The sequence below is a fragment of the Corapipo altera genome, unplaced genomic scaffold (genome assembly GCF_003945725.1).
Source record: "Corapipo altera isolate COAL_440 unplaced genomic scaffold, ASM394572v1 59, whole genome shotgun sequence".
NCBI classification, from domain to species: Eukaryota; Metazoa; Chordata; class Aves; order Passeriformes; family Pipridae; genus Corapipo; species Corapipo altera.
In genome coordinates, this window is record NW_020884917.1 from 6,437,095 (window position 1) to 6,451,315 (window position 14,221).

General features: G+C 40.2%; 1 protein-coding gene across 1 annotated transcript in view; it reads left to right on the plus strand.

The window, feature by feature from the left end:
• ITGA9 (integrin subunit alpha 9) overlaps nt 1-14,221 on the plus strand; it is a 215,333-nt gene that overhangs the window by 102,573 nt on the left and 98,539 nt on the right. The window contains exon 16 of the mRNA XM_027655964.1: nt 4,815-4,970. Coding sequence (XP_027511765.1) covers nt 4,815-4,970 — 156 coding nt within the window. The remainder of the gene's footprint in view (nt 1-4,814; nt 4,971-14,221) is intronic.

Sequence of the window (14,221 nt, forward strand, 5' to 3'; positions counted from 1 at the left end):
ATGTGTATTTCTTCAGTTGATGCTGTTAAAAATTCATATTTATTGCTTTAAAGGACCACATTTTATCCTTCATTCCTGCAAGACTCTTGCTGTAGATTGTGACGATTATTTACATCTCAATTTATTTCTCAGCCCATTAGCCATAATTAAAAATAGAATTTTGCACTCTCCAGAGTCCTTTCCTGGAGACTTTCACCTTGTAGATGAAAGGGGATTAGATAGGATGATTTATTGGGCTCATGTACAGTCCCCTGAGTGTACTGTGGCACTGAGCTGAAAGAAAGATGAAATGATATCCAGTCTGGCAACCACTCGCACCATGAGTTGAATATATCCTGTCCCTTGACAAAAACTCTGTCCTGTTCCATCCAAATTTGCTTGAATTCCTGATGTGTGTGGGCTCTTGGTAGCATGAAGTTAGGGTTGGAGAAGGCAGTGGCTGTCTGCCAAGGCAGTGTGCCTTTAGGATGCTAGACTCTGTACTTATGATTGTGTTGTCATGAAGTGCCTTAGGCTGTGCCAATGAAAAGTGCCAAAAATTATTTTTTACGGTTATGACATTCCATCTTGAAGAGAGAATTGGAAATGATGTTCAGAATCACAGATCTGACATTTGATCGTTGTTCTGCAATTACTTTTCAGATTTTTAGGACTTTTTGGTACTAAAGTCAAATAGAAATGCAGTCATAAATCTGGCAAAGGCTTTGCTTTCTTGCTTGCTTCTCCTCTGTTAAGTCAGAGAAACAAAAAGAAAGAAATATGTGGCTGTGCACAGTTACTACCACAACATTAAAAAATTTCTTTGAGGTGATTATTCTATGAGAGGAGATAGCAAACCTTTGTTATCACATTTGTTAGGGCAAGGTTTCAGGACCATGATGTCTTTTGAAACATTTCTAGATGCCTTATTACTTTCTTAGATGCTCTTAAAAGTGTGCTTTTTTTTGACTCTGAGTTCTTTGTCTTTGCTAGGTACTAATGAGGGTACATCCTGAAATACTCTTGATAAAACCCCAGCTTATTCATACCAAAACACCTTTTTCTTCAACTCAGAGTCCTGTAATGCAATGTGTCTCACAGGAAAAGATAAAAGATCCCGGCAAAAGGATGCAGCTGGCTAGGGCTATTTCCCTTGCAGGAAAGGATACTGGCAGGAGGGTAATTTACTGGGACTGAAGTGTATTGATTTCCACAGATGCCTTATTGCAAAAAATTCTGATGTCCAGAATGGAATCTGGTCTGAAAGAGAAGGAAAAAAACTCTACCACCCTAGAGAAACTGCTTGTAAGAGCACAGGATTGCTGATAGCATCCCAGCTTCAGGACCCCAATTCTAATTCAGGCACAGTGAAAATTTGCACCAGTTTAGTGAGATCCAGCCTATACAGGCTGGGTTTTTGTTGCTATTACTGACTGAACCCTAATGGCATAGTTGTTTCTGTTGATAGTTTGAATTCCTTGGATATTACACTGGTTTTAGTGTCCTTCAGATATTTTTTTTCATTAATGAATCTGTGCTGTCCATATGCTATGATTTTCCAGGGATGTTTTTTCTTTGGTAGGTTAAAGAGATGTCTTTAACCTGCAACACTTCCTCGGCATAGTGGCGTTGTGGTGAAAAATGGTGATTACATGTAAAAGCTCATTGTGGAAAATATATCCCTTGGCACATCCAGTTCATTAGGGCTGTGTAACTGATACAAAAACTACATACAGTTTTCTTGATTTACAGGATTTTTTAGTCTATCTCAAACCTGATTCTCATTACATCTTTGGACTTCCTCCTAGAAATTAGGAATGCTTAAAAGCAATCTGTGGTTTGTGTCATCAGTGTATGATTCAACCACTGGAAGAGATACATTTGGGTAGACTGAAAGAGGACGGAACTGGTTGTATTTTCAACCTAAAATAGTACTTCTCCAGATTGTGTTTGGGCAAATATTGTTCTCTTTATGTGCTTGTATTCCAGACAGTCTGTGGTGTACCTGTGAAGCAGAACTGTCTTGTCTCCATCTTACCCAGGACATATCCCACAGACTGTTGCCTTTATTTTTGTAGGATTGTGAGCAGAAGGAACTGAACGTGTGGCAAAATTAATAATTGGGTAGCATTCATAGTTTTATTCTTAATTAAGGACAACTGGTTTGAATAAGACGTTTTTATTACAAGCAGGGGTTTCCATGGTTGCCCTGTGCTGAGATACCCGAAGGTCATTTTATTTGGGGAGTTGGGGAGCCATTTTGTGGCTGAGGACTGGTGGGCTGCTTACTGTTCTGCTTAGAGTTACCTATTGCTGCTTACTGTTCTGCTTACAGTGTTGCTTACAGTTACTAACTGTTACTTACAGTTATGGTGTGAAGGCAGGCAGGAAAGTATGTAAGGCAGTAAGACCAGTCTGGGCTCACTGCCAAGGGACCATGCGGCTGGAGGCAGGGAAACCACTTGATAGGTTGATTAAAACAACCAGTGGACTGCAAGAAGAAGATTATATGACCTTTTAAGGAAGAAAAGAGGGAGGCTTGGCATGGGAGGAGCGAGGGAGTGGTTATGTAAATCAAAGGGTCTTAAAAAGGCTCGTCCCTCCCATTTGGGGTGTGCTCAAACGTGGTCATGAGTTAGGTGCACCCAGTGTGCTGTTAATGAAGTTCTTTGTTTCACTTTATTTGACCATCTCTGAAATTTTAATTAGAGATATTTCTCACAGCTATGTGAAACATATTTCCTCAGGGCTGTGGTGAGGGAGAAGTCACAATTTCACCACTAAAACAAAGCGGAAAAAGACACCAGCAAACAAAATAGGCATACTTTAATATTCATCAAAGTCAACAGGAACTTTTTGACTTTAAAGGGCATTGGACTTAACCCTGCATGATCATATTAAAATGCTTAGAAGTGCTTAAGTACTTATTCTTACCATACTGCAGTAACAGAGCCAGAAAAACTGTAGGCGGATTTTAATTTAACCCACTCCGTACATTTTTAATTGTGTTCACATAGTTGGTTGCATACAGTTGGATTAGGTGGCAATTTGCCTGATGATTTGTGTTTGACTGTTGCTACATGCTTTTATAGTTGTTTCTCTCTTTACATAGTCTTCTTGTAGGCTGATACAATCCTTGCTTAAATTAATACACTTCTATGAAAGCAAAGCTAGTGACTTCTGTGAGCTGTAGTATTGTTATTTAGTGGTCTCAGTATGGTACAGTTCTTACCCTGGGGATGGGACTGTGGAAGGGGCTGCAGGCACGAGTGTCTCTTCTGCTGAAAGGACTCACAATGCTTCAGAGCATGCATGGTCCTTTTTGTGGGACTTGGAAGAGGACACTGAGCTATCACCACTGCTGCTATGTCTGCTGTTGATCGGTGTCTGTTATCAAGAAAGCACAAACCACTCCATGCAATGCACAGTTTAAACTTCAGGGCCCTGGCAGAAATTGGTGTTAGAGTAGGGAGTTTAAGGGCTGGCTGAAGCCTTCAAGATGCAGGAGAGTAATTATCAGCCAGCCTGGTCTCTGTTTTTCACCCAGCTAACTGATGATTTGGGAATTTGGTTAGCCACTAAGCTTTGTCTGACTTCAGAGATCTGTGGCCACTCAACATATTGGAGAAAGCAAATGGTTGCCTTGAAACAGATCAAACAGAGTGGTCTGAAAGCCAGTTACTACCCAAATGGAAGATACCATTTAAATGGCATTGCATCTCAATTGCTTCTAGTGCTTGGCAGGCTGTGTTCAGAGAAGGCCATTGTCAATGCAAGGTGAAGGTGAGAGCTGGCCCATTTGGAGATTTGTTGTGCTTACTTATGATCTTTATTTATTGCCTCAATTTCATCTGCACTGATTACATGCTATGTTTTTAAGTAACTAAAAATTAAGAGGAATGTCTGCCTATGAAAAGATAGAGCATTTGCCACTTCTGTTTTCTGGTAAATTGGATTTTGAAAGTCAGGACTGAACAGAGCACAATGAACCCTTTGTCCTTGCACAGCAAACTGAATTTAAGGAATGTATGTTATGACAAATGGTATGAATTTTGTGGCTTGGGCTCCAGCAACAAGAAAAGGCAGTCCTTTTTTCCCATCAGCCAAATAATATGGCACCATTTAATACATCTGGTATGAAGCCTAAGAATAATAGGTATAATAAAGAAACTGAAAACTTTCTTCTTTTACAAACTGAAAGTGGGGGGAGCTGTGAATTTTACTTTGAGAACCATGCTGGAAGATGGCCTTTCTTGCCCCTCCAGGTCTGTAGTCTTATTTTATAACCACATTGGTATTTCTACCTGTCCATTCATTTCACTGATATTGCAAAACAACAATGGAAGATGGAGGTTTTTTGTTCTTTTAATGTGTGGAGCTCACTGGAGGTGACTTCAGTCAAAGTCTAGGATTTAGAAACCCCAGAGGTTAAGATGATTTGCTCTTTGCTTCTGCAGGATTATTGGAATCACTTTCTAATTTATTTTATTTTTTAAGAAAATGTCTTTTATTGAAAACCACTAGATTTATAAATGTGTCAAGTATGCCCCTGCTTCTGTGGATTCAAGAGTAAGTCCCAAAAGAATGACTATTTTCTAAAAAATCTATTTTATTTTTTAAAAATCTTTTGATTTGTTTGTTCTATGTGCTTATTCCTGTTTGGCCTGGAGAAGAATAAAGGAGCTAGAGAAACCTGCCTTCTGTATGCAGTGTTGAATCTGGTTTAATTGCATGTTTAATTAAGTGGTCTGGTTTAATTGAATGTATAATTGTTGTAGATGGAAACCTGCTTGCTTATATGCACTGGTGAAATATCTATTTGGTTTCTTGTACAGAAAAGAGTCAAAGACGTCATCTCTCCAATTGTATTTGAAGCTGCATACAGCCTTTGGGAACATGTGATAGAAAGAGGAAAAGAGGACAAGGAACTACCTGCTCTCAAACCCATTCTCCGTTGGAAGAAAGGACAAAAGATAGCACAAAGGAATCAGGTCAGATTTGGGCTACATTATTTCCCTAGAAGACCTGTGGCTTGAACTGACAGCAGAGGTGGCTGTAAAAGTGGATTACCAAACTCTGGGTCATTTGCAAAAAGTAGCCTTTTTATATAATCCCTACTGTTGCTAACATCACTGCTGTTCCATAACATAGTAAAGACTTGGGCTGCCATGACTAGACAGCAAAAGGTGAGACCACTTTCTTGTTTCAGGGTGTCTGTGCTGGGAAGGGAAAGGATAAGAAAGGTCCTATTCCTCCTGTTCTTCCCTTTTTGCAGGAGGTTCTAGTGAAAAGCTTGGTCCTGGCCTTCTTTCCAGGTCTTTGTTAGTGCTGGAGGGACAGAGCTGACTCCAGGAAGGGACATGGGAACTGTGTGAGGGGAGAACAGTGGGCAGAATAAAGAAAAATTTGCCTGGCTCAGCTACCCTCTTCTTGAGGACTCCTCAAGTCCAGTTATGTGGCAAGGGAAACCTGCTCCAGCTATCACTGTAGGACATGTCATGGTAAAATGGGATGGTTTTGTTTCAGAGAAAGTAAAGTGTAGGTAGAGCCATCTACATATTAGGATCCTATTTTGTTCCACTGCAATGCAGAGAAACCCTTCTGTCATTAATTTTGGTGAGAGCAAGAGAATTGCCTTAATGTTGAATCCTCATTTAAAGGGTAGAAATTCTTTCTATTATTATTATTTCATTTCTCTCCTGTCCCCCTTTCTCCCAGATTGTTCCCTAGGGGACTGAAGTGCATGAGATTATTCCACCTCTCATTTGTCTGTCTTGATCTCACTAGTATCTTTGAAAAATTCAGGCAAACGTTGTCAGGTTTTGACAGGAGTGATCAAGGCAGCGCTTATGAAGGTATTAAACACTTTCAGGGTTCACAAAGCACGTGCTTGTGTTGATGAGAGAGACCCTGCTAGTGGCCTTTTAAAAGCCTCCATTTTCAGTGTAGCCCTTGTAGGTGCAAAACAGTCTGCCGAGGAAGGAGCCTGCACGACAATTCAGCCTTCCACCATGCCAGCACCGAAGCATTCAGCCGTGAAGTTCAAGGCTTCTCAGGGAAATCAAAGTTCTACTGTGGTAGGGAAAGCTTCTCGTGTGTCAGAATTGTGGGGTAATTTACGCTGGAAGGGTCCTTTGTAGCTCCAGTTCCTTACTCAAAGTAGAGCCAACTTAAAAGTTAAATTAAGTTGCTCAGGGTTACATCCATTCAATTTCATTTTCCAAAGCATGCCTACATAATTAGGATCTGACATTACTTGTGAATGCAAAACTTCTCTTTTCTTTTTCCTTTTTTTTTTTTAAGTAGCAAAAAGTCTGTCCTAGAGTCTGAGACTTTCAGCAGTGAATGGTTAGATCTGGTTTTTAACCCTAGGAAGTTTGTGTCTATTAAGTGATGATAGCATCATAATCTGTAGCATTACTTTCTGATGCTGCTCATAAGATCCCTGAATACTACTTAAAAAAAGAGTAACTAAAATGTTTAAAGATATTTGCTTTCTCATATACCCAAGTGTGTTGAACTGTATTTGGTTATAATCCTTGTACTTAAGAGATATGAGTATTAATTCAAGTATGATTTATTTTTATAAATGTATGAATGAAAGATGCATTCAAGAATTACTTTTTTTTATGAAGAGAAATTGTGTGACTGTTATGTATATGAATTTTGTATTGTTGCAAAAACATGATGGGAATTTGTGGAGAACTTTGGAACTCGAGTAGTATGCTGAAAACCTGCATATTGCATGAACAAAGCTGCTTGTATACTTTACGTATGGGCTTCAACTCAAAAGGTCACATCTTGCTCTGCAGGCGTGGTTTCAGATCAGTATTAAAATACCTAAATGCTGAGATTATAGAACAGAAACAAAAATATTTTAGGAATTTCCCTGACTTGTTTTCTTGTGCAGTTTGGATGAGAGGGAGAGGGTTTAACAATCCCTTTCCATTTGCTTTCCAGATGTTGTTCACTTAGCTTAGTAAGAAAAGGATTTTGACATTGGGAATGCTGGCGTGTTTTCAGCTAAGGAAGTAAGAAAAGCTTCAGAGCTAGTGTGGCAGTCATGGTGACAAAGCCCTGATGGAGTAACCTTGGTGCTGGACATGTGGAGGCGTGGTGCTGGGGTCCTCAAAGGCCAATTTCATGGGAAAATTGGGATGTAACATTCTCTTTCAGGATTCTTATTATATTCTTAGTAGAAATGGTTTTTAAAAGCCAAGAGCTTTTATAATAAATGATTTGCATTTTCAGAGAATCTAATGGTTTTGAAAGAACATTTTGGAAGTCCAATTTAAGTCTCAGTGGTTTCTGTTTTTAGAAGATACGGCACAGGTGAGGTCAGGTGGACAAAGTTAATGTTAGTACTAATGTCTTTAAATATAGCTGGTTGTGTGTTGTTTTGGCAAGTCCTAGATCCTGTTGATCCAGTAAGACGTGGCATTTTGGAATCAAAATTGTTGCATATGTTCGTTCAAGACACCATTTAGATGAGGATACTTTTCTGAAACACCGGGTGACTGTTTTTTGTGAATGAAGGCAGAAGAAGCTGGAAGTAGTGAATAGCTGAAAAAATGGGAGGATACCATCACTGAGCAGGAAAGGGGGAGACTTCCATTTTTCAACATCCTGCTACAGCTCTGCTAGACCTTCTCGAAAAGCCATACATTTTGCAAACATGGACTTTACAGTCACCTAGATGTGATTTTATTTAAAGTAAAGTGATGTTAAAGCTGAAGTGATCTCTTTCACTGGTATTTCAGTTTTTCTTTCATGAACCAGATGTTTCCTGCATTCGTCACCTCCCAGCAAGTGTACAGCCCTATGACTCACAAACAAGGAGGTAGGAAAGCCATCAAGAGGCCTCTTGACATAACAATTGAAGATTATATTGAGCATGTGAAGTTCTTTGTGTTGTTTTGCTCTGATGCATTTGGAAATACTGTTCATGGATATCCACTACCGAAAGTGACATCTCCTTAATGACGTAATCACAGAAAAGGATTTTGTTGGATATTCATCTTTTAAATCAGTGGTGCACTATATGTGAGAGAACAGTCTAACCCTGTACTCATAACTTAGACCAAAGCAGAACTATAATAGTAAAGGAGTGCATTGATGTGAGATGTCATTCAAAATGCTTTTATTTATTGGTCACCTTAATTTTAAAAGGATGCAGCTTTTACTGTAAGGCACTGCAAAATGCTTTTATTTAAAAATAAAACAAAACAAAAGTAAACTTTGACTGTTCAGTGAAGAAACCTTCTTCTGTTCCTAAATGAACTGTGCTTGAAACAATCAAAAGATGATAAATAATTGTAATATCTAACTTATTTGAAGAAAAGGTTCTTCACTGAAATTTCTTAATGAAAAACATGCAATTTTAGGATGTCATTATTGGTTATTTTTTGCAAGCAAATAGGCTCAGATACTTCAAAATTAAGTAATAATGTAACTAAGCCGTTCTGAAGGATTATTTGGCCCAGGACGCAGTAATGGACTTTATTATTTTCTTAGTTCTTATATATGCTTACCAGAAATGGCAGTTGCTATAGACTGATGTAATTTTTTGTGGCAGAAAAAGTAAATACTTATACATCTATTGATAAATGGCTCAGCAACTAGTACAATTGTTGGATGGAGACTAGCTGCATGGAGAAGATTATAGCTTTCCAAATTAGCCAGCTCGGTTTTGCTCAAACAGGAAATCTCTGATGGGTTAAGATTAGGTGGGGGGAAAAAAAGGTTCTATTTTTCAAGAGCATATTACAAACTTTAAAACTTCCCACTCTAAGGATGAATTTCCATTAGCTTCTTTATTGGCTCTCAAATCCAGTTGCTACCTCCATCCACAGGAAAAAAACTAGTAAGTCTGCTTGCTTCAGGGAAATTAATATGTATTTACTTGTTTTGGCTTTGTAAGTGGTTTATACTATAACATTTATTTTTGTATACCCACTGTATGTCAACTAAGAAGAGGAGAGCTCTCCTGCCATGTACAGTGGAGAATTGTTCTTAGTAGTATCCAGTAATGCATCTTAGAGTTCAAAATGTGGTAGACTAGAATTCTGCCTGCTCTAAATACTGTAATAATATCACCTACGATTATGTGGATGGAGACACCATTTTGTTTTAGGAAAATATTCTTATTGGTTTTTTTTGTGCTGGTGTCTTCAGGAATTTGTAAATGGTCTACCATAAAACCTTTTATAAGTTAAGAGACAGAAAATGTTTAGGACTTTCTGTTCCCAGCTGTTTTACTGATTTGCAGTGAGAATTTGTGTCCATTGCTGCACCCCTGGGTGACTGACACTGCATGTTTCTTGAATAAACTTCACTTTTTTAAAGCAGAGATCTATTTTTTGGAAACACTTGTGTTTGAAATCTGGCAAGGTATTTGCACACAAATTAGCTTGGTTGGCAGGTATGAGAAAGTATAGAAGTATTTTCGTGGAGCTGAATTATGAACATTTCTAGTGATTTTTGGTTTGCTGCACAATAATGCCATTCTCTATTTTAAAACATGCACACACCCCCCAGTCTCATACTGAGAACAAGGCAATGACAGATCTGGATAGGCTAAAATGCATGTCCATACGCACAGCATGGTCCAGGTTTGTCAGTGGTTCTTCTCCAGATCTCTTACTTTCTACAGAGGCGTGCCTCCTTGAGTCAGGTCATGTCACTGCCAGCAAGCTGAGCTGTGTGTTGGAATGACATCTTGGCATTGGAACAACATCTTCGTGCTGGCAAGCTGTTGGAATGGCTCTTGGCTTGATTTTAACCTGTACCAACTTCTGTAAACCATTTCTAGGCATGGGTCAGGAGATAGGATATTCCTGTCTTGAGGCCAGGACAGTTTAATTTACTGATACAACTGAAGTCTCAGTAGATTCATACAGCTGTCAGTAGCTGGATAGGTGGTAAATTTGAGGATTAATTGACTTACACACAGACATATAGGAAGTCCTTGGAGACTGCAGGGGTCAGTCTAATTGCCATGTTCCATATGAAATGTCTTGCCACAAAATTCTCCTTCTTGGGCAGGGCAAACTCCCAAATTATCTTCTGCATTTATTTTTGCAAAAATCCACCATGGGCCACCCTTCCTGCCTAATTGCTATTGTTTTCCATTTGGTTGGACTGGGATTGCTGGAAGTGATAATTTATATTCCTCCCTTTGCTCTCCCTTTGGTGGTGTCTGTCTTTTGCTCTAGATGAGTTTGGTCAGAGTCAGTGCTGAACTGGCAGGGACTAGATGTTGTTCATCCCAGGAAATCTGGGAAGGACTCATCCTGAGCATGTACTTTTGCCTGGGTTTGTTTTGGTTTTGGTTGGAGGGGTTTTTATTGTTTTTTTTTTTGTTTTTTTCGTGGTTGCTGTTGTTGCTGTTGAATGGCAATAATGAGGAAAGTTTTAAAAGTCTGGAAGAGTTTAGCTGAACAAGAACAGCGGGTATCCAGATGTACTGTACCTCAGAAATGGTTGTAATCGACAAACTCACTGAACTAAGAATGAGTGGAAATCAGTGTCTCTGATTTTATACGTTTCTATTTGCTTGTTCTTAAGCAATGACAGGCTTGACCAGCAATTGTCCAATTTTTTCAACTTGTAGACGAAAACCAACATAACTGAGAATGTGTAATACATGGTTTGATCCCCAGGTTTAGGTCTCATGGGCTTCCCAAAGAACAGTAGCCAATATCATGTGCTAATATACACATGAACACACACAGAGACATAGAGACATTGTTGTCTTGGCATATGTGCTAGGGGAGCCTCAGACTATATGGTGATCCCATCTTAGGTGATAAAATGTGAATTATCTGATATAGTTTACAGGTTTTTCAGATAAACAGGTAGTGAAAGGAGAGAGAAACACATACACATTTGCAAACTGAACCCTAAATTTAAATCCTACTGGCCAATTTCTGCAGTTCAGCATTGGCATCCATTTAGTTTCCACACTTCAATGTAGGTGGAAATTGTAAAAAAGGGTGAGTTCCCACTTATGCTTGGAGCTATAATAGAAAATTGTAGTATTCTTAAAAAGCCATAGAGACAGGTGACAGACTTCTAGGAGACAGGCTCCATTAACTCTGTTCATATCTTTTTAGGAGTTTTATGAAGGACCAGGAGACCTTAATTGGAACACCTAACATTTTGAGGAGATATGTGATGGTATTAGTTCATTTAGTTCAGAGTACCGCAGTACCGCAAAAGCCTTGTCAGTTCAGAGTAGCATTCATAAATACAAAAAGGGGTTTACTGTTGTGTTAAAATGTTTTAAGTATGAAAGCATCCTGAGTAAAAAAGATTCATTTTACACAGTTCCAATTTTAGTAGAAGAAATAAGAAGGTTTAGAGTGGAAAATGTTCTCAAATATCTTAAAAGAACCCTCCTGAGATTAAATAATTGAATTATTCTGTAGTTATCCAAAATACATGGAAGACCATATAAGACAAGACAGGAAAATATATAGAGAAATGTGCTGCAGGAATCCATTCTACAACTGTATGGGGAGATGGGACAATTACCCTTATAGCTCTTTCTGTTGTTCTATGAATTTATAAGGTCTGAAGTCTTGTAAAATGAGGACACTATTTGGGTGATTTAAACTGTTAATAATTTAAAAAAGGAAAAATTACCTCAGTCTGAAAATTGAGTGAGTCACACTAGAAATTGAATAAAGCTCTGAAAGGCTGGAGGCATATTTCTATTGCCATCAATTGCAATTCTTCATCTCAGGAGAATATGAGGATAAGAGATTGCATTGTTAAATACACTCACTGCTCTGAGCAATAACTAATACATACGTTTATTAATTTATTGCTTGCTTTCAGTAGCTAACAGGTTTCATGTCTGATCTTTCTAAACAGCTGGTTTCATTGGGAGTTCCTGTTCCTCTCACATTCGAATGTCCTCTCTTCTTTTTAGCTTGGTTTTAACTCTTACTGAAAGCAGGATACAGCTGAAATAGAGGGCAAATGATTGCATTTGGCTTAGATGGCATGACAGTTGGCCATGTGCTAGTCATGAACTGCAGGCTCAGAATCTTAGTGAAGTGGATGAATTCCCCCTGTAGCTTTCCCCAGTTGGAGAAGTTTGACTTACATGATTGTGCTCTTACTATTGTAGTATAATAATTATTACTGACCAGTTTCTGTTTTCTTATGCTAATGCACTGTAAAGGAGCATCTATTTTCTTTGTATGAAGACATCACAGAATCATAGAATCACTGTGTTGCAAATGACCTCTGAGGTCGTTGAGTCCAACCTTTGGCTGATCACCACCTTGTCAACTAGACCATGGCACTAAGTTCCACATCCGGTCATTTCTTGAATACCACCATGGATGGTGACTCCACCAGCTCCCTGGGCAGCCCATTCTAATGCCTGACAACACTTTCAGTGAAGAAATTCTTCCTGATCTCCCTGAACCTCCTCTGGTGCAGCTTAAGGCTGTTTTTTCTTGTCCTGTCACTAGTTGCCTTGGAGAGGAGACCAACACACATCTGGCTACAACTTCCTTCCAGGTGGTTGAAGAGAATGATAAGGTCGGCTCTGAGCCTTCTCTTCTCTAGGCTAAACAACCCCAGCTCCCTCAGCCACCCCTCATAGGATTTACCCTCTAGACCCTTCACTAGCTTCTCTGGATTTGCTCCAGAACCTCAATGTCTTTCTTATAGTGAGGGGCCCAGAAACGGATAGAGTACTCGAAGTGCGGCCTCACCAGTGCTGAGTGCAGGGAACAATAATTTCCCTAGTCCTGCTGGTCACACTGTTGCTGATACAATTGGCCTTCTTGGCCATCTGGGCACACTGCTGGCTCATGTTCAGCTGGCTGTCAACCAGCACCCCCCGGTCCTTTTCCACTGGTCCACTTTCTGGCCACTCTGCCCCCAGCCTGTTGCGCTGCACAGGATTGTTGTGGCTGAAGTGCAGGATCCAGATCTTGGCCTCTTTGAACTTCATGCTGTTGGCCTTGGCCTGTTGGTCCAGACTGTCCAGATACGTCTGCAGAGCCTTCCTACCCTCCAGCAGATCAACACTCCCACCCAACTTGGCATCATCCACAAACTTACTGAGGGTACACTCAATCCCCTCATCCAGACATCAGTAAGCATATTAAACAGGACTGGTTCCAGTACTGAGCCCTGGGGAACATCACTAGTGACCGGCCACCAACTGGATGCAGCGCCATTCACCATCTCTCTCAGGGCCTGGCCATCCAGCCAGTTTTTAACCCAGCACAGAGGGCACCTGCCCAAGCCATGGGTGCCAGCTTTTCCAGGAGAATGCCATGGAAGACAGTATCAAAGGCTTTGCTGAAGCCGCAGCCTTTCCCTCGTCCACTAGGTGGGTCACCTAGTCATAAAAGGAGATCAGATTGGTCAGGCAGGATCTGCCTTTCCTGAACCCATGGTAACTGGGCCTGATCCCCTGTTTGTCTTTTATGTGCCATGTGATTGCACTCAAGACAATCTGTTCCACAACCTTCCTGGGCACTGAGGTCAGGCTGACAAGCCTGTAGTTCCCTAGATCCTCCTTCTGGCCTTTCTTGTGGGCATCACACTGGCCAACCTCCAATAATCTGGAACCTCCCTGGTTAGCCAGGACTGATGATAAATGATGGAGAGCGTCTTGGTGAGCCAACTCCCTCAATACCCTTGGAGTCCCATCTGGTCCCATAGACCTGTGTGTGTCCGAGTGGCGGAGCAGGTCACTAACTACTTCCTTCTGGATTGCAGGGGATATATTCTGCTCCTGGTCCCTGTCTGCCAGCTCCGGGAGCCTGCAGAGGATAACTGGTCTTACTGTTAAAGACTGAGGGAAAGAAGGCATTAAGTGCCTAGCCTTTTCCTCATCCTTGGTAACTATGCTCCCCCTACATCCAATTAGGGAGATTCTCATTGACCCTCCCTTTGTTTTTAATGTATTTATAAAAACACTTTTTAGATTGAATTTTAGCTGAGCTTTCACCTTTCTAATTTGCTTTCTACATGATCTAACAACATTCATGTACTCTTCCTGAGTTGCCTGCCCCTTCTTCCAAAGTTGATAAACTTTCTTTTTTCCCCTGAGTTTCAGGGAAAGCTCCCTGTTCAGCCAGACCGGTCTTCTTCTTCTGGCTTATCTTTCAGCACATAGTATGGCCTGCTCCTGTGCCTTTAAGACTCCCTTCTTGAAGTTTTTCCAGCCTTCTTGGACCCTTTTGTTAATTAAGGATTGTTTCAGAGGGGA